This window comes from Martes martes (genome assembly GCF_963455335.1).
Source record: "Martes martes genome assembly, chromosome: 6".
Taxonomy (NCBI): domain Eukaryota; kingdom Metazoa; phylum Chordata; class Mammalia; order Carnivora; family Mustelidae; genus Martes; species Martes martes.
The window spans coordinates 84,606,918-84,629,997 of record NC_137893.1 but is presented as its reverse complement, the minus strand read 5'-3'; the positions used below and the strand labels follow the sequence as shown (position 1 = coordinate 84,629,997).

Sequence of the window (23,080 nt, the reverse complement as noted above, 5' to 3'; positions counted from 1 at the left end):
ACCTGTGACTGACTGGTTGGACTCAGCCTCATGTTTTTGAGGTCTACACTACAGCATGTATATTTGATTTCTTTTCCTGGCCAAATTCTAGGACTACACCCCATTTTGTTTATGGTTCCATCCCCTGGTGGATGCCTGGACAGTTCCCACCTTTGGGCTGCTGTGAACGGAGCGGCCATGAACATGTGTGCACACACACGAGTGGCTACTTTCAAGTCTGGGTGGATTCCAAGCAGTGGAACTGCCGGCGTATGGTAATTCCAGGTAACCTTTCGGGGAGCCCCAAACTGCTTTCTACACTGACCACAACACTGCACATTCCCCACAGCGATGTGCAGAGGTCCAAATGGTTTCCCCATGCTTGCCAACACTTACTTTGCAGTTTTGGATCATCACATGTCAGCCCTGGGCTCCCGAGGTACACGGTGGGAGCGAGCTGCCAGAGCTCTCCTCCTGTTCCTTTCAGATCTAGCTCGGAGCCAAACCATCGCACCTGCCATGTGCTCGTCGTTGGAAGAGCCAGCGGCCAAAGCCCCCACCTTTTGAGGGAAAGGCCTTCAGTCTTTAATGGGAGGAGTGTCAAAAAATTTAGGAGCCAGTTTTAAGTCACAAGATCTTCATGACACTTCTCACTCAGAGGCCCCAGGAACACAGACCAGCACACTGCTCCGTCATCGAGAGAGTCTATCGGTGGAGCCAAGTGGGCCCTGCTGTGGAGCTGACTCACATGCAGACTCCAGCCCATCTCAGCCCGAGACAAAGGGAAGGGCCTTTAGGCCCCCGGGTCACGCTGGGTTACTGTTTCCTGCCCAGCTTCAACTCTCACCAAGGAGAAAATAAAAACAGGACTACAAAATTAGGCTCAAAGATGAAGAATTAGAAATCACGGCAAATCTCAAAGTTGACACATATACCCAGACATCAAAAATGCTGGAAAACCAACACAGCTGTTCAGCAACCGTGGCATGCGTCTGTGAATGCCTGGCCCTGCGCTGTTGGGCTGTGCACTCCCTGATCACCCTTCGCAGGAGAACGAGCTCCTGACCTTGTGTAAGAACAGAAAGACTCCTCAATCCTTCCTCCAGCGTGGTTGACCAAACTTGGACTTACTGATACTTTAGAAGAGCTTCTTTCATCTTCACAGCTCACGCGGGCATGGACTTTGTTTTCAGAACTGTTGCCAAATGTGGGGCAACCATGACTGGGTTTCCTGAGCAGCTGTGTGAGCTGTAGGATTCCAGGACATGTCAAGAATTCCCAGACTAATCTTTAACCTGCTTCTGCAAACAAGGAACAGCGCATTTACAGTTGGACGTGGCTGCCTGGCCCAGCGTATTCCTCCAACAGGAGCAAACTTCCACCTTCAGCAGGCATGGGTGAGAAGCAAATCTTCCTGTTTTGAGTTTATACACCCAACAACTGGAAGAATATTCTGCACACTAGCTCCTGGCTCTACATGTTTCAAATCTCGTCTCTCCTCCATGACTCCCATCATTCAAGTCACAACACAGGGTGATCAGCGGGGGGGGGGTGTGTAGTCCACACCTCAGCTTAGTCTGTTGTGTGACCACCGAACCGCCCTGCCCCCCACAGCGTGTTCCCACCCTAGCCCGGCATGGATGGCACCACCATGCTTCTGTCAGGCCAAAGCAATGAAGTCACCTACAGCCCCTCTCGCTCACCCATGGCCCATCTGTCAGCAACTCCTAGGGTCGCTACCTTCAGCCCCTGTCCAGACTCTTGACTTCTTGGCCCATCTGGTGCCCTGAGCTCTGCACCACCACCATCTACTGCCTGGATTATCAAGTAGCCTCCTGGGCCTCCCGCCACCTCCCTTGCAGGCTGTTCTCCTTTACAACCCACACCTCCAATCCTGGATGGTCCCCATCTCAGATAAGAGCCCCCAGGCCCTGCACTTCTTAACCACCTCCCCCACCCATTTTGTATCACACATTTATTCCCTGCTTTTGTCCCCTCACCCACCACAAGAGACAGTATTTTTGGTCCTGACTGTATCCCTAGCACCTGGATTGGCGCCAAGCACGTTCCAGCTGTTCAGTGAGAGCCCCCACAGCCAGGGCTCTGGGCTGGACATACAAGGTGTGCACCAAGAGCTTCTGCCTTTGGAAACTGTGTCCTGGCGACTTGCCCTTTCCTTTGGGCATTGTGTCACACAGAGTAGATACCCACATTGATCCCCTGCCCCTCACCTCTTCCTGCTGTCTAGTGGGCCTGGGCCTGTGGACTCCAAAGACCACAGCTTCCTCTACCGTGGGGGTCAGTTCATTCGCACATCTGACCCTGTGGCCTCCCTGCTCCCAAAGCCTTCCACAGCCCTGGCCCATCAAACCCACACTCCTCCCTGCAACAGCTCAGGCTCTTACCAGTCCGGGGAGGAGAACAGTACAGGGCTACCTGACGAAGCTGGGGTGGGAAAGGAGCGCTAGGAACAAAAGGCCCAGCCTGGCCTCCCAAGTCTGTGGACCCAACAAGGTGTCACGCATGAACCCATTACCCACATGAGTGAAACTCTTGAGTCCTGAGGAGCCTCTCACTTGCGAACAGTTTAATTGCTCAAACCCGTGAGGCCAGCCCCCCATAGCCCAGAGGCCGCATGTGAGCCCAGGTGCCACGTGCCCCTTTCCAGCCTGGCCCTGTCCTGCATGTCCTGAGGCAAGCTATCAGTTTTGTCCCGTTTGCCAAAGCCCACCCGTGTCCCCACCCCCTTTGCTCCTGGCTTGCGATCCAGTCACTGACTGGGAACACCTTTATAGGTAAACCCAGGAACAGGATACAGGTCAAGGGAAATGAATCTGCTGGGTGTTCTGGGTTACGCATCACTGGGACAGCACGTGAGAGAGGTCCACACTGGAAGCTCCTGGCTGGCCTGGCCAGAATTACCCCCCGAGTTTTCCTCAAGTGCCCAGCACACAGGAGGTGCTTGATGATGTGGGGTAACATGTCCCAGGGTGTGGTGGTGATGAAAAGGCCCCGTGGTTTAAAAAAAAAAAAAAAAAAGCCCCGCATCACGTGCCACAATGCAGCAGCACCTGCATCTTCCATCGTCTCTGGCCAAGAAACCCATACTCCACTCTGCATCACCAGGGCTCCTGAGCCTCTCGAAGTCCTGACAGTCTGGGAGAGCTGGTCCCTTTCCATCATGTTTAAAACTTAAAAAAATCGCTACACATGCATATAGTTGTAGGAGTGGTAAATACACGGCTCACCACATTCCCATCCTCCACCCCCAGAGAAAACCACTGAACTTAGCTTTGTGCTCTGCATTTACCTCCACATTTCTAGGTAACGTGCTTCTACTGAGCTCTTGAATTTTCAGTTTTACGCATTATCTGCTGGCTTCCTACTATGGACAATGAGAACTTCGCCCCATCATGCTCTGCACATACGTTCCCAGTCCCCTTAGGAGAGTTCTGTCATCAGCTTTTGCCAGAGCAACATGCATCATCTGTATGTTCATTATTCCTATGTAATCACAGCGGAGTCATGTAAGGCCTATGGTTCCTCTTCCTTAGTATTTCTGTGGCATTAATAAACAGTGTATTTTTACTTGCTTAACTGTCTCAGACTCCTGCCCGACCCGTGGGACAGAAGCTTGGATCAAGTGTGGCGCCTTCCAGCCCTGCCGGACAGCAGGCAGACCTCAGCCCTGGCTGCCCAGTGCGGTCACTTCCTGGCACTCTCCAGTGTCTCCAGGCCTCCACATTTGTCTCTGCTTATTCCTCTTTTCCTGGAGCCCTCCTTTGGGCAGCTCTGAGAATGGGTGCAAAGGAGGGGATTTTGAGGCCACTGCAGACTTTTCCTGGGGGCTCTCTTGCTCTGGTACCTGCTTGGGGTGCTCTCTCTCGGTAAGCCCCTTTGGAGCAAGCAGATTCTCGGTTTGCCTCGACCAGCTCCTCCCATACCCCCTCCCCACAGTGGGCTTCCTGTTCCTCACTGCCGCTTCCCTCCACCACCAGTCTTCTTGCTGTAGACTCCTGCTGGCATGAACAAAGCCTCCCAGATCAGCAGCAGGGACAAAGGGTTGCACTGCCAGGCGTGGAGTTTTCCAAGGCCACCAGACTCCTGTGCTCTCCCCATCCACCTGTTTGCCTCCATACGCACTTCTGAGTTCCTCGAGAATTGTTCATCATCTTCAATGACAACTGTGCGGTCAACACTCTGCCTTCAAGGCGGTGAGGAGGGATGCTACCGCTTCCCTGCCACACACACCCCACATGTTTTTAGACTCCTTAAGATGAATATAGCAAGTGCCTCCTCTACACCAGGGCTCACACAGCACATACACTATGCTGCTCCTCCCTTGTGAGGGGTCGGGGTCCCCAGACTCTGCCCCTCCCAGGCCCCAAACACGCCCAACCCACACACCACAAGCTGTCAGGGCCGGTGCCCGTTTCTTCTCATCTCCCCCACCTACATAACCGCCCTGCTGCCAGCAAGGGCCTGGCCCAGGAGACACACCACCCCGCAGGCCCTGTGACCTCCAAAGGCACAAGCACTCCCAGAAACAAGGGGAGCTGCTGTGGAGCCTGGAGGGGGAGCCCAGACAATGGAGAGGCTCTCTCTGCACCCAAGAGCCACCTGCTTCCCTGCCACACCTCATCCAAGCTCCAGCCAGAGAGACATTTCACCATTTTTCTAGCTATACAGGTAGCACTTAGGAGAACTGGCAAAACAGAGAAATCCAAACTTTCATACGATTGGTTTAATTTTTTTTTTTCAGCAGGAGAAAAAAGAATAAAGTTACAAGATTCTTTTAATATTTTCACAATGTTAAAACTAAAACTGAGCTCTAGGCTATGTGTGTAAGTAAATCTAAAACACAAAAGGGTTAAATAAGATCTTCTCTTTTAAAGATACAAGAATTTAAGCTTTCCTTACATTTAACAAACTTCACAGAACAGATACTGCAGGGGAACAAGCCCTCCCCCCCACCCCCAGCTCTACCATCAGGAAGTGAACATGGGCTGCGAGCCCTGTGTGCCACTGGGCTCCCTGGAGAGCCTGCTCCCATCCCTGCCTCGAAGCAGCAGCGGTGGGGCCTGAGGAGGGCCAGAAGGGTGCGGGGGGCGGGGGGGGGGCCTCTTCGGGATCAGAGCTTGGCGGGGGCCTAGGCGGGCCGCCTCACTGAGGATGGCCATGTACTGGCCAGAGGGCCGTGGCTTGACAACAGTGGTAAACGCAGGCAGACCTGGCCCCTCTGCCCTGGGCTGCCCTAGAGCAAGACACCGGTCTGGGTCCTGAAGCAAGAATAAGGCTGGAGATTTTGCAGCGGATTCCACTCTGGTGGGGGTGGGATGGGAGGAAGAGATTGGGAAGAGCATGATTTCCTATTTCAGTATTCCAGATCAAAAAACATTTGTAGTTGCAGGTATTTGGCTGTGAACTGCAGAGTCGAACTGTTGGTCGTGGTATAAAAGGGAAAGTTTGCTGGGTTAAGCTATTCCAGGAGCCTGTGTGCAGGCAGATCCAAGCCACCTCTGCAGAAGCCTGGGACTCTCACCAGCCCTGACCAGACGGTGTCTCTGGCCCATTCAACCCTGTTCAGGCCTTCCAGAGAATCTTAATCCTGTCTCCCCTCCCCACCCCCACCAGATCGGTGATGATTCCCTAACTCGGGCAAACGGGCCCATATCCACCCTCCCCACCTGGCCTGAGCTACCACGGCTACCGACTCCTCTCTGCCTGCAGGAAGAGGCACGAGCTGAGAAACATGGCCTCCCACCCCCAGTGCAGAGCAAATGTCTCACTCAGAGCTGGGCCATGGCCACGGACCACTGTTCTAGACACATAACCCTGCTTCCCCTGTCACGCAGGCTGCCTCCCCTTCCTAAACTTGCTATGTGGTAGAGGTCGTCCCATGGACTATGGAGCCGCACAGACGCAAGGGGCTGGGTCATGGCATCGTCTTCTTGGCCCAGAGAGGGCTGGGCAGGCGGCCACTGGAGGGGGCAGAGGCTGTGGGCGGCAGCGTCCCACATGCTCCCCAGCCCTTCTACTGATTCCCGTTGGCTATGAAATGTCTTTTTAAAAACTCCCAATATAGAAATCTAGCTGCAGAGGCCAGTCCGTAGATCCTAGCCGCAGCTGCTGTGCTGTAATTAGCCTTATTTGATCAATTGCCAGATCCCTGCACTTGGCAAATGGCAAACCAGAGCCAGTGGGGTCAGGGTGCGCCCCTGGAGCTTCTCATGACTGTGGGTCCTGTATAGAAAAGATGGGTCTCGTACATGGACTAGTCTTGAGTGGAGCTAATTTTCAAAGTGAGGTTATTGTTTCTCTTCTCGTGTGCTGAGAGAGTTTTTTTCATAGCAAGTCAGGTAAAAAATTTTCCTAAGAACCTACCCCCCCACCCCCATTTCCAGCTCTGTGGGAGAGCGAAGCCACCACCCAGCCCAGCCACGTGGCCAGTCTCAACAGCCTCCTGTGGCCAAGGCACGCGTGGCCATCAGGTATCCTGGCTACTGGGACTAAGGATAAGTGAAGAGGTGAAAGGCCGAACATTAACCAGAGTTTCTGGCAAAGCCATGTGCGTCATGGGAACTTTAACACCAGCTTCTACTCCTCTATTAACTCAGAGTCTCCATCTGGAACACTTTCCGCTTAAGGCTTTTTATAAGTTTGACTCCAGCAGTGACAGGTATGTGTTGTTTTAAATCCACTAGCCATGCTCAAAAAAAAATATTCTTCATGTTTTAATTTTATACAATGGCTAGCAGGCACCTTAGTAACCAGCCAGAAATCAATTTCAACCACCATCAACCCCTAAACTACAGTACCAGGACGGCTGGCTAAAGAAAGGAAACGGACTGGCTGTAGTCTGACGCGTGCCCAGTACAAGGTGTCTGGCTGACTTTGTCCTAAATAAGGCTAACATTAGTGAACTAAGAACAGCGTCATGTGGCGGCCGTGCCTGGCCTTCAGGAGCACCCCTCCCCAATGCGCTGGCAGGAGCGCCCCACTTTCCGGTCCAGTTTCACCATTTTCATGATGGCTTCCTCTCGGCCGCGGCCCATGTGGTCGAACGTACAGTCATGCTGCTCGGGGAGGCGATGTAACATACAGAACACATAACCTACAACAGTGGGAGAAGAAGAAAAGACACACACAGTTAGGGTGGCCTCCGAACGCACAAAGCCCAGCGCTCATTCTGGGCTGGAGGGCGGGAGGGCAGCCACCACCGGTAAGGAAGGGGGCCTGCGCCTTCCTGTCTCCCAGCTCCTCCAGTCAGTCAGGGGGCCTCTCGATGTCCAAGCGTGGCTGCTCAGACGCTGACTCTGCATTCAATGCTGCTCCTGCCTGAATCCTTAAAGTGGAACCCCAAAGATGACCACTGCAGTGAGACACAACCCCTTCCCCAGGAGATGAGTGGGTTCTGAGCCCCCTCCCTCCCCACCAAACAGGTGAGAAGGCAGAGAGCGACCAGCTCAGCACTTTCCTAGCTTGGGCAAACTGTAACATACACCATAGGACACCCACCACTTCTAGGAGGCAGGGAGCGAGCAGAAATGATTATGGCTTAAACTACATTCTACCTCCTGTATGTTGAGGGCTTAGGGAGATGGTGGGTGTAATCAAACCACAGCCTACAAGGGAGTGGAGGCTCTCAGAAGAAAATGGATTATTTCAAGCACTGGAAAACTGTATGTATAAATAGGGGGAAGAACAGAAATGTTGCCCTCTAATCGCCAGCCACCTCAAAGGAACCTGATGCTTCTAACTCCACCTGGTAGGTCAGGAGGCTGCAGGGCTGCTCCTCTTTCTGGAGCGGAGAAGTCAAGGGAGACATTGATGAGGCAAGCAGAACAAAGACCCAGGAGAGGCCCACAGAGAAAGGAAATGGTACAGGTCAGAGAAAGGAAATGGTACAGGTGAAGTCTCTCTGGGAGGAAACAGCAAGACGAGGCCCTCAGGGAGTCAGCGGGAAGCTCAGAGGACAAAGGCAACACAGAGCTGCCAAGGATCTGGCCCTTTCCCTTTCCATTCTGCTCAATTTCAAACTGCTGATGGGTGTATGGATGTGTGTCTGGGGGGTGGGGGTGGGGAGACAGACAGCTGATGTCACCTATGTCTGTCTGGCCCCCCCTTTCAGGGAGGGGGAGGGGGAGATCCAGGCTGGGAAGACATCTGCCTGTGCTGGCTGGCCCCCTGTCCCCGCTCAACCCCATCAGTCCTATGTGGCCATACTTCCAGGCCCCACACACCTACACCAGGTCCACAGGACCGACCTGTAGGCGAACCTTCCCTAAACCACCTCTCTTTGGGCGCCTGGGCAGGCATCCCATAGCAGCCCTTCCAGGCCAATGCTCTCTTCACAAAAAAACATCTCTTCCCAGAGAAGACTTTTTTTTTTCCCCTGAGACTTCTTTTACGCCTAGATCTCACTGCCCAGAGTGAATGAGCAGCCACCCCTGTAAAGCACGGTGCATCCATGTCTACATCCTCAATTTCTTTTCTTTTCAGAGCTGAAGGGTGGAGGCAGTGATTTTAGAAGAACAGCATTAGTTGAAGCAAAGACGAGAGGCCAGGACAGGCAACAGTTGTAAGGTTCACTTCATCTAGAGAACATTCTTCAGCTGATAGAACCCCGCTCAGATGCCTTGAGCTCACGCTGTGTACAGAACACGTGCACATGGCCTGGGGGCCTGAGTGACCAGGCTGAGCCTGGACCATCCACTGTGAGAAAAAAACGCATTATTAACTGCTTCCCAGGGAGAGCAGGGCAATATGTTTGGCTCTAAATTGGGACTGGGCTTAAGTAAAAGAAAGAACACAGATGAAATTTTTGTCTCCCAAGAAGCCAAGCTCCCACTTGGTCCAAAAGCAAAGTTAAGATTAATGAGCTCATGTGTTATATTTACTGATAAGTTCATTACTCGTAGATATTGGATAGCAGTTGTCTTTGTCCTAAAGGACTTCCCAGCCTAACCACGGATGGCCTCAATACGCATCCTCCATCTTACAAGCACAACTGTCTTTTGGGAGCAAAGCCCACCTGGCGGGGGAGAACCTGCTGCTAAGGTTGGGGCCTGGGGTGGGGTACCACAGTATGGTGGCATGATGTGTGTGAGGACAGTTGTGTTACCAAGTCCTGACACACTTCTATAACCTCAGCACTTACAATAAGGGGTGGGAGAACCCCTGCTACCCCTTCCCTTCTTTTTTTTCCAAGATACTGGGATGATGCAGGAGAAGGTCCCAGGTGCTCTTCTCTACTTCTGACAAACAGTGCTGGCTGAATCAAAGTAGCAGGAAATGGATTACTTCTGAAATTAACTTGGCCCTGGCTCAGCCTAACACCTCATTAGTCAAAGGCAGACTGGGGTGGAGGGGAGAGGCTGTAGTCTTGTTCTTACCACACACCCCCACAACCTTGCTTAGCGCTTGCCTTCCACTGGCTAGAGAGCTGCCACCTCAGAGGACCAGAGAACCCCAGGCTCCATCTGGAAAAGGAAGCAGGCCGTGACAACCACAGCAGCTGCCTGATACACTCTCTCCCGGCCTGAGGATTCTCCAGCCAGCCAGAAACATCTCATTTCTCCATTCGAGTTCTGTGTACCTTTGTTAGACACAACTTGACACTTGGCTTTGATTTCTACAAGGTGAAAACCACTACACAGCAGCTACACTTGGGAGCGGCATGGGTAACAATTAGAATATATGGCACTGTCATTCACTACGGAAAAGTCTCGGGAAATTCCGGAAGGCTAGCTGTCCAAGTTGCTGCACTGAGGTTATTAGCTGACATAAATTAAGCTCAATCCCCTCTTCTGTCAGGGTCATTCTCCAAAAGGAAGTTACATGCTGGAACTTGTCCCAAATGCTGAGTAGACGTTATCCATTGACAGCAGCCAGTCGGCTAAATGCATAGCTAAACACATGTCCATGTCAGTGCTGGGGAGTGGGTGGCTCTGGATACAGGGGAGGACAGGAATGACTGGTGGGTAGGACGAATCTCTGTTCTTTTCTTGGTACCCACAGGTCTGTTACCAGAAACCTCTGCAAGTGTCACGAACTCTCAATTACTCTCTGATTGGATTCTTTAGACCAAGCTGGATATGGAGAAATGAGTTCAGGCTGCTGGGGAAGATGACTGTTCTTAATTTCAATGATGAACACCATTTTAAAGCACAAGGGGATTTACAGCCTCTATCTGTACCAGACAATTCTCCACACTGTTTATTCATTAGCAACCAATTGGGGCCTTTCCAGAGAGGGTCAACCAAGGCAGTGTCTGAAGGGATGAAAACACAGAGGACAGTGAACTGGTCAGCTGAGATGCAATATGGGTTTGGTATCATCACCCAGGGTACAATACAATTCTTTTTTCCCTGATTTAAAAAACTATGTATCAAAATTGAAATCACTCACTCATGTGCATATGTAACAATCCATATCCATATGCTCCTTATGGCCTCAAAGTTCAGTGATACGTGGTTTGAAAAATAATTTCAGTATACTTTTCCCTACAATAACTATATACCACATAGTACTTTAGAGGGATGAGGAGGGATCAGGGGGTGGAGAATATGATTAAAAGGACACTGATCCCCAAAACAGAAGGAAAACACCCAAAGCAAAGCTTTTGAAAATATGATCTGCCTGCTAAATGTGCTTTAGCTTTAGCCCTTTCCTTGCCATCTCATGTAACTGGCTGCCCTGCTCCTTACAGACCCAGATTACTGGTTTTCCATGACATACTGGCCTGGGAGGCAGCTGCAGAGCTCCTGTAAGGCCACCGGAGTTGTTTTCAATAAACCTGCACAAAACACTCAAGAACCTGTGTGGGCGTTTTCTTTGTTTGCTGGCACTGAAGAGCAATTTGGGACGAACCCTTGATTTAAAAGGGAGGGTGAAGAAGGCTCTCTGAGCACTTTGTTCTATAGCCTATCTTCCTTCCATGGCCACTCCCTGGCTTCTGACAGGCCATCCTGTAGTAGAAAGAGGGACAGCAGGCCGACTACAGGTGATACCAATCAGGCCCTCCCTGGCAGCTGAGTTGGAAGGTCTCCAGCAGCTACGCCCTCAGTCTGAAAGAATCTTCTTGAACTAAGCAGCCAGCATCAGGAGAGAAGAGGCTGCCTGCCTAGATGGCCCCCGAGGCTGACCTACCTGGGCTCATCCCGGGCTGCCCAAGTCTGTGGCTGTGGACAGCGAGGGATGGGAGGATACCAGAAGCTTCCCTAACTCTGTCACTATCACAGACACAGGATTACAGCAGACAGCAAGAAAACATAATTTGAGGACTATCTAACCCTCTGTCCAGAAAGGGTTTATCCCTCACACGGCATGAGAAATACAAAGCGCTCCTGATGTGGACCTGGAGCCTGTGGCAGCCAAGAGCCATATGCCACATCAGCCTGATGACGCCCAACATCCAATGGCCCTGAAAACACATTCAATGCAAAACAGAACTGAGGCTCATTTCTCCAAGACTCACAAAGATCTAAAGGGCAGCTTTCATTCAGTGGGAACCAAACTTGACCTGACCCTTCAGCTCTGAAAGCTAACATCTGGAAGTCATACTGTTCATCTTGGTGTCCTCATCCACAGTTAAAACTTCACATCTGCTTACACAGGGAGGGGTTTGGGTATCTTGAGACTCAACATACAGGACCCAGAACAATTTGCACAAATGCCGTCATCGAAGATGACAGCCAACACTCTGCTCTAAGTGCTATGAAAGCTGTAACACTGGTTCCTGTTTACTGACTTGTTTACAAAAATCCACAACAATCACTGCCCAAGAGGAACACTGGGAAAGCTTGTCCCAGACCCTGTGTCCTTTACCTCTCACTGCTGCTGGTAGGCAGGGCCCTGAGGGCAGCTGAACCAGATAACAACCGCCTCAGTGGCCAGCTCTGCCCTTCCACAGCCCCCCACCCACAAGCCCAGGGAAAGAGCCAAGTACTGGGGGGTGGGGAAGGTGGGTGCAGGAGCTGGGGGCAGAGGGAGGGAGGCAACCTTATATCCTGCAAGCAATGCCCACCCTTGGCTGAGGCCCTGTCTCACCAACATAACACCCGTCCCCCCGTCGTCCCCCCCCGCCCCGCTCCAGCCCCGGCCAAGCACTTCCCTCCAAACTCTAAGAATTAAGCAGGGATTGAAACTTTTTTCATGGAATTTCCCAAGGGAGATAAAGCAATGCTAAAATCCACATTTAAAGTCTGAGTCTTTCACATTTTTATTCAATCCCTGTCAGACAGAAATGCTGCTTATCAGTTTTATCTTGGACTGCTATTTATTTTATTTTTTAAAAAAGATTTTATTATGAGAGAGAGGAGACAGAGCACAAGTGGTGGGGAGGGGCAGAGCCAAAGGGAGAAACAAACTCCCCCTGAGCAGGGAGCCTGACACGGGGCTGGATCCTGGGGACTCTAGGATCATGATCTGAGCTGAAGGCAGACACTTCACCCACTGGGCCAGCCAGGCGCCCCCAAGCAGCACTATTTAAAGCTGGCAAAGCTGGGCAGCCCTGGATACTCCTGGACTTCAGTTAAACATTTGTTTTCTTGCAGATCCCACAAACCCAGCTTGAAGGCTCACCCACAGTGGCAGTTTTAGTAAAGCCACAGACCAGAGCAAGCAAGCCTCAGCTCACTTTTTACGTCACTTACAAGAAATATTTTACTTTCTTGCTCATTTGAATTTCAAATTGCCAAAGGTTCAAGAAGAAACTAAAACTACTGACAAGCCTTGGGGTTGGAGGCCTATGACATGACCCACTGGTGCACAGCCGTCTGCGCACTCACATCTGTCCCGGCGCGCCTGCCCACCAGCTCTGGAGGCTGTGCTGGCCACAGAGTGGTCCTGAGGCCCAGGCAGGAGGAAAATCAGAGACTGCTCCTACACAGGAGCATGGGCTCCAGCAAAGAGAACCTACCCGAGACCCCCCAAAGCTTCCTGAAGAAACCTGGCAATGGACACTCCCAACCCATCAACAGAAACCACCTGTGATCCACGTGCCTATTTAAAGAACAGATGACAAATATTCCTGACCCATGTGTCTGAAATGACCAGGCAAGCTCGTTAGAAAAAAGAATCACATTTTTTTCCAGCAAGGTGAAAGTTTCTTAAAGCTCAGGACAGCAAGCTGACCTCATAGCTCATTTGTAAGTGCGTGCTGGGACAGCAGGCGGCTACAGGAAAGCTTGCTGGAAAGCATTAGCCATTTATACTCCCACCAGCAGCAACCCCGGATTACACCACATCCACTGACCCAACACCCAAGGCAGAATTTGCAGCACAGAAATGTATTAAAGGATCTTAATGCATTTTATTTCATCAGACCCATGGTACAGGCAAAGCAGCTGCAGGTGTTTCAGGAATGGAATAGGGTTCGCTTTACATTCTCCTCCACCTCTGGCTCTGCATGGTGGAGGGAAAAGCATCACACTCCAAGAAGCAGCACTGGATATCCTGGCTCACAAGCTGGCAGGCACAGTGCTTAGCTGGACTTGGGGAGAGAACGGGTGGACGGGCATCAGTCTGTCCATTCTTCAGAGGGAAGGAGAATTTGCAATTTGGAAGCGCCTATTCTACTCAACAATTTAACAAAAACCACAAAAACATACCAAGACAATTCTAAAACAGAAACAATCATCTGTTTTCCCCCAAACCAATTAAAATACCAGTTAGACAGAAGCTAAATGCTAATACAAGAGGCAGTGTGACAGAAGGCAGAAGACGGGGCCTCTGTGCGACAAGCTCCTCACGCAGCTGTGCATGCTCAGCCCATGGCTCTGAGAGAACACTCAGCAGCAGCGGAGAGAAAACTCCCGGTCCAGCGTGACAAAGCTCCCGACGCAGTCTGTACACACGTCATTGTAAAAGTATAAAAAATTTACCACTCTGGGTATCCTTTATTGCTCTCTAGATGGCTCCATTCTTGCAAAAACTCTTTCCTCTCCTCTGGGGGGAATGTGTGCCCTGTCCCAGTAATGTCTCCTGTCACCCAGTTCAAGAGGCCTCCCTTTCCTTGACCTTCAGAGAACAAGTCATGCCCCCCCGGTTCTTGCCTCCCCCACCCAGGAAAACCTAGTCCTATTTTTGGCACCAGGGGTGGGAAGTGGGGCAGGGCACCTGCACCAGAAAGGATACTGGGCCATCAACTCTGACTTGTGCAAACCCCCCTCCAAGCAAGCCCTATAACACAACACCTCAGCGCCCAAGAGAAGGGGGCTGGCTGCTGGCTCACCTTCTGCTAGGCTGTTTTACCCACAGAGGAACATATATTTAAAAACTAAGAGAAAATGGCTCTAGGCAGTTTTTGCCACAGAAATAACGACTAGCTCTTTCAAACACCATTACATTTCAGTAGCCGAGAGCAAGCAATATTAGCCTCTTGGTACCTTGGTCAGTTTTAAGGATCCAGAAAACCCTAGGAGGTACCGCTACTCTGGCCTCTCCATTCCCTCCCCCCACACCACCAGCCTCTCAGGGCCTCAGGAGAATAGTAAGGTACTGACAGGAAACTTCTATTTCTCAGGTGACCTTATCCTCCTCTCAGCAGACTTGAAATTTGTTTGCCTTTCTCTTTCAGCATTACCTTGTTCTTTAAAAGATTACCTTCTCAAATGGAGCACTCTCCTAGAAAACTAGCTCCAAAGCTGCAATGGAGAAAAGAAAAAGGGCCCCACGCATCCCACCCAAGAGCCACCGAGGGCACGGTCTGGGCGCACAGGAGCAACTCTGCTACCAGGCCTGCCAGAGAACTGTGGCCTGTTTAGCCAGCGCTGAAGACTACACAGGCAAGTCACAGAGTATCAGTGGTGCTCAGACTGTAAATGCTATGTCTCTCTCTCCAGAATAACACTTGGAAAAGAAGGAATACTTCTCCCATTTTTCTCTGTTGGCCTTCCACTTCATGTGGTGAGGTCATGGGAGAGTACAAAGATGACAGACTGGAGTTGGGCGAGATCAATGGCTTAGTCCCACCCTTGCTGCTAGAGCAAGTCCCACAAACAGGGTAATCTCAAGGTCTCTTTCTGGATAACCCAGTGAGAAGCTTGTGCTTTGGAGCCAAAGTACTTGACTCAAGTTCTAGCTGCACTGCTCTGACATTTAATCTTTTAGAGCCTCAGTTGTGCCCCTCATGAAATGGGGTTACAGACATGAAAGCAGCCAGTGCAAGGCAGGTTGGTTGCTGCTGGGATGGCTCTTCCGACTTTTATTACCCCCTCACCTTACACAATAAAACTAACACACTGGGACTTCAAGGCTGGGAGCCCCTCGCCCTGTTCCCTCCTCCCCCACTTCACCTCTCAGTCTACTCCCTGGTTTCCTTCTCCTAAGTGAAGCTGCTACCGACACAGAATGAATGTGAAATCTTCCTCTGGACATGCGATGCAGTTTCCTCTGCCCCCTGCACAAACCTCTCTGTACCGACTACACAGGCACAGTAAGTGACAAGCTCAGTAAAGCCTTCTGTTGAAGATATGCAAATGTTAGAGAAACTTGATTTAAATATATGAAGACTACACAGGGCAGCCGAGAAAGCACTCACTGGTTAGGGACACCATGAAAGGGACCTGGAAACTTTCCAAGGACAGTGGAGAGCAGCAGCTCCTCTGCTCCTGTGGGGGCTTCTCCACAGCTATGGCCACGAATTCTGCAAGCCCCTGTCACAATCAGAGGCAGTGCATGTGTGTTTCCCAGTTTGGTCACGTACTGACTGTGCGCTGAAGAGGCCATGTCTATCTCTCTGAGGCTGGCAGGCTGGGAGCTGCAGTGGAAGGAGGAATGAGAGAAAGGAACAGAGTCTAGACACTCAGAGAACAATTATGCTTTTATCCAAACTGCGCCAGTGTCCCGTGCACTTGTTCTGTGCTTCTTTTAGGAATGAGAAGTCTCTCTACATGCCTCTTGTTTTCACATTAACTCAAACAGGTCATTCTGAGGAGCTCAAGAGTATAAGCATGCTCTTTTCTATTTTCACAAAATGTAAGCCTTAAAGTCACAAGTCCCACAACAGACATCTGCTGTCCACCGTTCAAAGCATGTGCAGAGGGGAGGGCAGAGAAACTGACTTCTTGATTCTCCATTTTTAAGGTTAGTTAATTTAAACACAGCCTCTCCTGGAGGGCAAGAGGCTTATTCAGCGGCAGAAGAATGTTTCAGCTGTAGACAGGAGTTCAGGCTTGAAAACAGACTATACACTACATACAGTTAAAACCCCCAATGAATGGACAGCCCACCCCCGGATTCTAGAGACTTCTTACCTGGCTGTGTGGGAGAAGCTGACCTCACAGCCCAATCCCCTTTCACCTGGAGAGTGGGTGGGGAGGGGGCTCAGATACGGTTACAGTCTGGCTATGTAACAAGCTCCATGAATGAAGTCTGCTCACTGCTAAATCCAATGGGCCCTTTTCAGTTCTCCTTGATAGCGTCTGGAACAGTTAACTACTCCCGAGGACTCTGTGACTACTCCCATGGGCACAGGCTACTTTCCCTGTTTTTGGTCTCCTGCACTAGTGTTAGAATTACTCAGTGCTGGACTCTCTTTTTGTCTCACCCCATACTTGCCCCAGGGTTTAAAGCCCTAACCATACATGCCAACAACTTTGAAATTTCTCTCTCTGCTCCAGACCTCTCTCTCTTTGGAGCTCTATGCCTCTGGATCCCCTTATCTACTGGATATCTTGGATACCTTAGACTTAAGGCATCCAAAATGGAACACTTGCTACTTCTTCAGCAATTTGCCTCTCTTTCAGTGTCCCCCACTCTAATAAAAGAATGGGCTCACCCTGCTGCCAGTCATTCATGACAGAAGCCTAGGTCATCACTGATATCTTCCTCATTCTTCAACTACCAAGTCCTGTGGATCCTATTTCCAAAAATCAAATTCCTTCTCTTCCTTCCATCTCTATCACTGCCACCCAGTCAAAGCCACCAGTATCCTTCACCAGGGCTACTGTAATAGCCTTCTCTGGGTGGCTGACGACCTCAAATCCATCTTGCTCACAAGAGCCACAGTGATTCCACACACCCCGTCTCTGATAATCACACTCTAATTTAAACCCTTTAATGGTTTCACAAGAAGGAAAATCAATTTCACCACCTTCGCTCACTCTCATGCCTTTCAGCCCTGCCCCCTGTAGTCTATGTTCTAAACACACTGCCCTAGCCAAATTCTGGCTTCAGCTTCAATGGCTTTTCCTCAGGAAGACCATCCTAGACCTTCAGACTAGTCTAGGGCCCTATTATCCGCTGTTCATGGCATCCTGGACTTTTCCTTGAAGCACTGGTCATAACTATAACTGTAGGTATCATCTGTGTGTAATTTTCATTTAACTTATCTTCCTAAGTTTCATGAAAGCAAGGACCATACTTCTATAATTTAATGCCTCGAACAGTGGGTGGTTCACTCAGAATATTTCGACTGAATGATGAAGGAGAGGTTAGTTACAGACAGACTGTTTTCGGTACCTCTGGGGATAAGTAAAAGCCTGTCAAGAGGTCAAGTGGCCAATTCCCATCTGCTCGCTCATCCTCACCTCTCAATAGCATGTGTCTCCTCTCCCTCTCTTACAGGATCTTCCCCTCAGCTTCTGTAGTATTCTGGGATATTCCTGATCTTCCTTCCACCTTGCCGGTTGCAGCTCCTTGGAATCCTTTACTGGCCTCCCTTCTGAAACCACCAGAGAAAGTAGTACTCTTACGCTTTCATATATTCCTCCTTTTAAGTAAATCTCATCCAGACCCAAATCTTCAAGTACAGTCTAAATACTGATGCATCTGGAATTTAGATTTCAACCACAAATTCTTCCTCTAAACTCCTATATCCAACGTACTCCTTGAAAAACACACTCAACTAGACTGGTTAACAGGAATCTCAACTATAACATGTTCAAAACAGAACTTATAATCCTCTTGACTCCGTTATTGGCTGGTCTCCTAATCTTCCCTGCATCTGTGAATGATGCCACATCCACACAGCTGCTCAACCAGGACCCCTTGATTCCTCATTCCCTTACTCCTCAGACCAACTTTTAGTAGTCTCACTGGATTTATCTCTAAATGATGTTCTGAATCTGCTCTGCTTTTCTCCATCATCTCATGGCAAAGGTCCTGTGGGAAGAACGAGTACAGCATGCTGACGAAGAGAACAAAGGCCAGCAGGGCTAGGATGGAATGAGACCAAGCCTCCACCATGGTTAGCAAGAGCCCACAACGAGTTGCCCTCTTCTTCCTTTGCTGCCCTCCAAGCCTTCTCTTTCAGAGCAGTTAAAGGGATTTCTTTTTTTTTCTTTCTTGGTAACTGACTTGAGATGTACTTTTAAAATATTTGTTAATTAATTCCTATTTGAATAGGTAATACATGAATATAACAGAAATTCAATTTGCATGAAATAATATTCAGCAAAAAGTTAGTCTCTCATCCCATTCTCTTAGTTACCCTCCCCAGAGGCAAAGCTACCACTACTACCAGTTCTTATGTATTCTTGATAGTCTATGCACAAGCATTATGTTTATCTCCCAGAGGGACAGAAATGTAATATAAAATGTTAATCAGATCACACCACTCCTTTGCCTAAAACCCTTCAATGCCTTCCCACTACTTTTAGAGTAAAATTCTAAGTCCCTACAAAGGCCTACTTGTCCCCACTTCTAGTCCTGACTGCTTCTCCTCACGCACTGTACTTCAACCACAGGGGACACCTTTCTGGTCCCAATCTGCCCAGTTGTTCCTGCCTCAGGCCATTTTGCTGCTGTTCTCTTGATCTGGGGCACTTTCCTCCTAGTTCTTTGAATAGTTCTCCTAGCTTTTCTGTATCAGCTCAGCTTTCACCTCCTCCAGATGCTAGCCTCCCCCCCCCTCCCATGCCCTTCTCATTCTGCCATCCTGTTAAACCAGAGCACTTACTCCCATCAGGAAGTATCTCATTTATCTGTTCCCTTGTTTACTGCAACTCTCCCCCAAAGAATAAAAGCACCATGAAGTCAGGGGTTTTGTCAGTTTTATTCCCTGCTTTTCCTCTAGAACTCACGTAAGTAAACTGAATAAATAAATAATCTGAGTCAACATCCGACTCATTAATAACAGAAGAAAATTACTTCTAGTAATAAAAGAATGTTAATGCTGGTAACTGCCCCTCCCCACCACTCCTGGAGAGGAACACCATCACACATTCTATCTCCAATTACTCGGGTGAACAGAAGCACAGTGAGCACAATCTGAAACAATTATTGTCTGGCTTTGGATATTCTGTTGTTCTGCAGTAGCATTTACTTTCCTAATTATGCTTTTCTATTGCCATTATTAATATCAGCCTATACTCCCTGAGCTCACTCTGAGAGGCAACCCAGAAATGTCCAAGATGCCATGAGACGCTCTCCTAGAGTTAAAACTTTGCTGTAACTCATGAGCACAAATGAGCTGAGTATAGATAATGAAGAATTGAACATCATCACCTAAATTCCCACTGATATTCATTTCCTACTCCACCCCGGCATTTTGGTCAATTACTCCAGATTCCGTGGAAAATTAATCCTGAGCTAACAATCCAGTTCAAAGGAAGAGCAGTTTAACTGATACAAGAGCATTAACACAAACCTGGTCACTTAATCTGTAAATCTGGAAACCTTCCCTTCCCGAGCGCACCTGTAACACTGCAGTGTGCCGCTCTAGAGAGCACACATCATCCCATGTCTTAATCACAAGGATGCACAGACCCTGTGGTGTGCTGACGCAGAGCTTCCATCTCCCAGGGGCCTTGGGGCAGACATAGCTCAAGAAGAGGAGCATGTGAGTGTGTGGAGTGGCCTGCTGCTAGACAGCATAATCCCATGAGGAAGAGACCTGCTCAGTGCCTCAAGGCACAAGCGGGCTGCCAGAAGACAAGGCCGCCATTACGCACAGGGATGTCTTCAACAGCAGCAGCCACTGCCTGCTACCTCCCACTCTACGGCCCAAGAACAATCCATCTGCATCCAAGCAATATCTTGACTGGTATTTAGAAAATTTTGGTCACAGGGTACATCTAACACCTGCATGACATGCTTGTCCCTGTGCCTCTGCAGACCCGAACACTGCTGTGGAGAACTCGCCAGCATAACTGAAGGGGGCCTGGCTGTATGCCACATAAGAGAGCCACACAGGCCAGTGCCAGCTACCTCCCAGTCACCCACCATGATACTGCGTATTTTAGCAGGTACAAGAGCTGGTGAGGCCCTATGATCATGGACTAGGAGGTACCCAGAGCAAAGAGGGACACTCCTTGTCATCTCCTCCTTCCAACAATGTTCCAGGCACTGTGTTGCGGGCTTAGAATCAACTAGACAAACGGGCGGCTCTCTCTCTCAACTCCACAGGTGACAACACAGAAGGAGAACATCCTTCAAATCTCAGGAAGAAAGAAAGAAGCAGGGGCACCCTCCCAAGCTCACACTACCCCTTGAGTAAATGCCGGCCGACTTCCTGCACCCATCACACCTCCATTTCTGCCCTCTAGTCCTTCTCTACTTTGTTTCCTTCCACTTTCTCTCCCAACACCTTTCCCCAGCTCTTCTGTTTCTCGGGGTGCCTCAGTAGCTGTGGCTGCCCTGACATCTAGTCTGACAGCAGAAGGTGTTTTCTAGCCTGCAGGCTTAAAGACAGGCCACGCTTGGTGATGGTGGCGAGTATCCACACCGGGCGGCTTCCATGTGCGTACCTCTCATCAGTCGGCAAAGCACGCGGGAGAGGACTTCATCTCCTACTCGATTCCACCTAACTCTGGACAGGGATGGGAATAATGTCTGTGGAAAGGTGAGCTATTTCCTGGAGAAGCCAGCTGACCCAATTATTTTAGGCACCTCTCCAATGAATTATAGGGCTGACTCATCCACCCTTTCCAGTCGCTGGCCACTGAACTCTGTTCCAACACTTCACAGTGAGTCTAGACTACTCCCATCTACAGTGTGATAGCTCTTCTTCCCATCAGCTTGACAGCGCCTTCTCTCAGCACTTACTCTCTGCCTATCTAGCACTTGTGTGTTTGGAGTCTCTGGGTCTCATGCACTTCATGGGCCCTGTCCCACGGACACTCTCCCTCATGGCACTGAGTTTCAGAGACTGAACAGTTCTGGTGACATCACGCACTGTCTGAGAGCTTACAACCCGCAAACACTGTGATGGGACTCTGGTTAGTGGGCAGATGAACTGAGTGCTAAGGTGGCCTTCTCCGTATCTGCCTTTCAGTCGATGGTAATGCCCCCCAAATGCAGATTTTCTTTTGAGAACACTGGCTACAGTATCAACCAATGCCACAGAGCTTGTGTGGCTTTTTGTCACAGTCTTATTCAGGCTCATTGCCAGCAACACGATAGCAAAACTTGAAGTGGTAAGGCTTTTCTTAGAGTCTGTATCTCCAGGGCCCACAAGCTGAGGAGTAAGGACTATCTTATCAAAGCCTTGGTCTGCTTAGGTAAAAGCACTTTCCAGAAGCAGAAACAAACTTCACTGATATTGATCTCTTCAGAGGAAAGGTGCTATAGAAATCTCATCTAATAAATAAAGGATTCAGGCTCTAGTGTTAGGCTGTCAATCCAGCAAGGAAAAGAAGCTATCAGGCTCAAGGAGTCAAAAGTATTTATTGGTCATTTGTGCACTGTTTACAGAGCTCTATTCTAGGGGCTGGGTGGAGGAAAAAGAAAAGGAAGAAGTCACAAGTTCCTGCCTTGAAAGACAGCTGGAGATGCACAGAGAGGAAAACAGCTGAAGGACACAAGAAGCAAAGCAAGAAATCAACTGCAAATAAAATCAATACAACCTAGCTATGTGCAATAAATCGGGGGCACTGAGAAGAGGTCAACTGCATAAGGTATCCTGGAGGAGGTAAGTTTTCAAGGAAAATGAGGACATGAATTAGCACTCAGGAGAAAATGGAACATCCACATCAATAAAAATTAAGTGCCACCGTGTCTCATAATTACCCAGGCACGGTGGGAGACAAAAAGGTAGCAACACTATGGACCCTGTCCTCCAGAAGCATCTTATCTAGATGGAGGGACAAGTAGTCCATGGAACACCACTGAAAAACAGTGCACTGGGATGACTCATTAACACCATCTCAAGAGGTTCTCACATAGTAGGCTGCCTATGTTTGTACCATCCATTGTTCATCTCTGAATTGGGGGAGTGCTTAACAAATGGGCTAAGATCTATATGGCTGAAAATAAAGGTAACTCAGGCTGCTACTTCCTCACTGCTCAGAACTCCTGGGCCAGCAGGGGGACATGAACAGTGCAGGATTCTGGGAGCTCAACAAATCTGGGCTTGGATGCCAGGTGCTCCCTTAGTATTTCTGAGTTACTCAACCTCAAAGCTTGTTTTCTCTTGCTGTAAAAATGTAGTACCATTTTACAACAAAGCTTTTATCAGGGTCAAGTGATTTAACATAGAAGCAGGCATTCAGTATATAGCAAGTACTCAATAAAGCTGTCCTTTCTCTGGGGCATCTGGGTGGCTCAGTCAGTTAAGTATCTGCCTTTGGCTCAGGTCATGATCTCAGGGTCCTGGGATGGAGCCTCATGTCAGGGTCCCTGCTCAGTGGAGAGTCTTCTCCCTCTGCCTCTGCACCCTGCTCCCCGCCTCATGCTCACCTTCTCTCAAATCTTTTTTAAAAAAGAAAAAGCTCTTCTTTTTCCTTCACCCAGAGGATCACAACTGCAGAGTTCACTCATTCAACTCAAACGTTTACTAGGCATGACTGCACTTCTACTATGGTAGGAGCCACCAAAGAACACTATATGGCCCCTGTCCTCCAGTACTTATGGTCTAGAAGGACAGACAGTTTTAGCATATTCTGCAAAGTACAGCAACAGAGGTCAACCATGGACTTCACAAGAGAGACTTTTTAGCAATCTTGGGAGATCCCAGGTAAAGAAGGGTTTTTGTTTAAAAAGATACCCAGATTTTGTGAGGGCCCCCATAAGGAAGACTGTGGAGAGACCCTGAGCTCACTCTGGCATTCCTATACCCACTCTAGTCCCCAATGTCCCACAGTAGTTCTTTAGTCCCTATGGACAGACTTGCTATTGGAGGAACAGAGTGCTGGAAAGCCAACACCTCGTGTTCAAA

General features: G+C 49.5%; 1 protein-coding gene across 1 annotated transcript in view; it reads right to left on the bottom strand.

The window, feature by feature from the left end:
- Positions 1 to 4,711: 4,711 nt before the first annotated feature.
- ZFAND3 (zinc finger AN1-type containing 3) overlaps positions 4,712 to 23,080 on the bottom strand; it is a 343,385-nt gene continuing 325,016 nt past the window's right edge. The window contains exons 7-8 of the mRNA XM_080806280.1: positions 6,054 to 7,093; positions 4,712 to 4,942 (exon numbers count right to left, since the gene is read on the bottom strand). Of these exons, the coding sequence (XP_080662406.1) occupies positions 6,939 to 7,093 (155 nt within the window). The 3' untranslated portion in view covers positions 4,712 to 4,942; positions 6,054 to 6,938. The remainder of the gene's footprint in view (positions 4,943 to 6,053; positions 7,094 to 23,080) is intronic.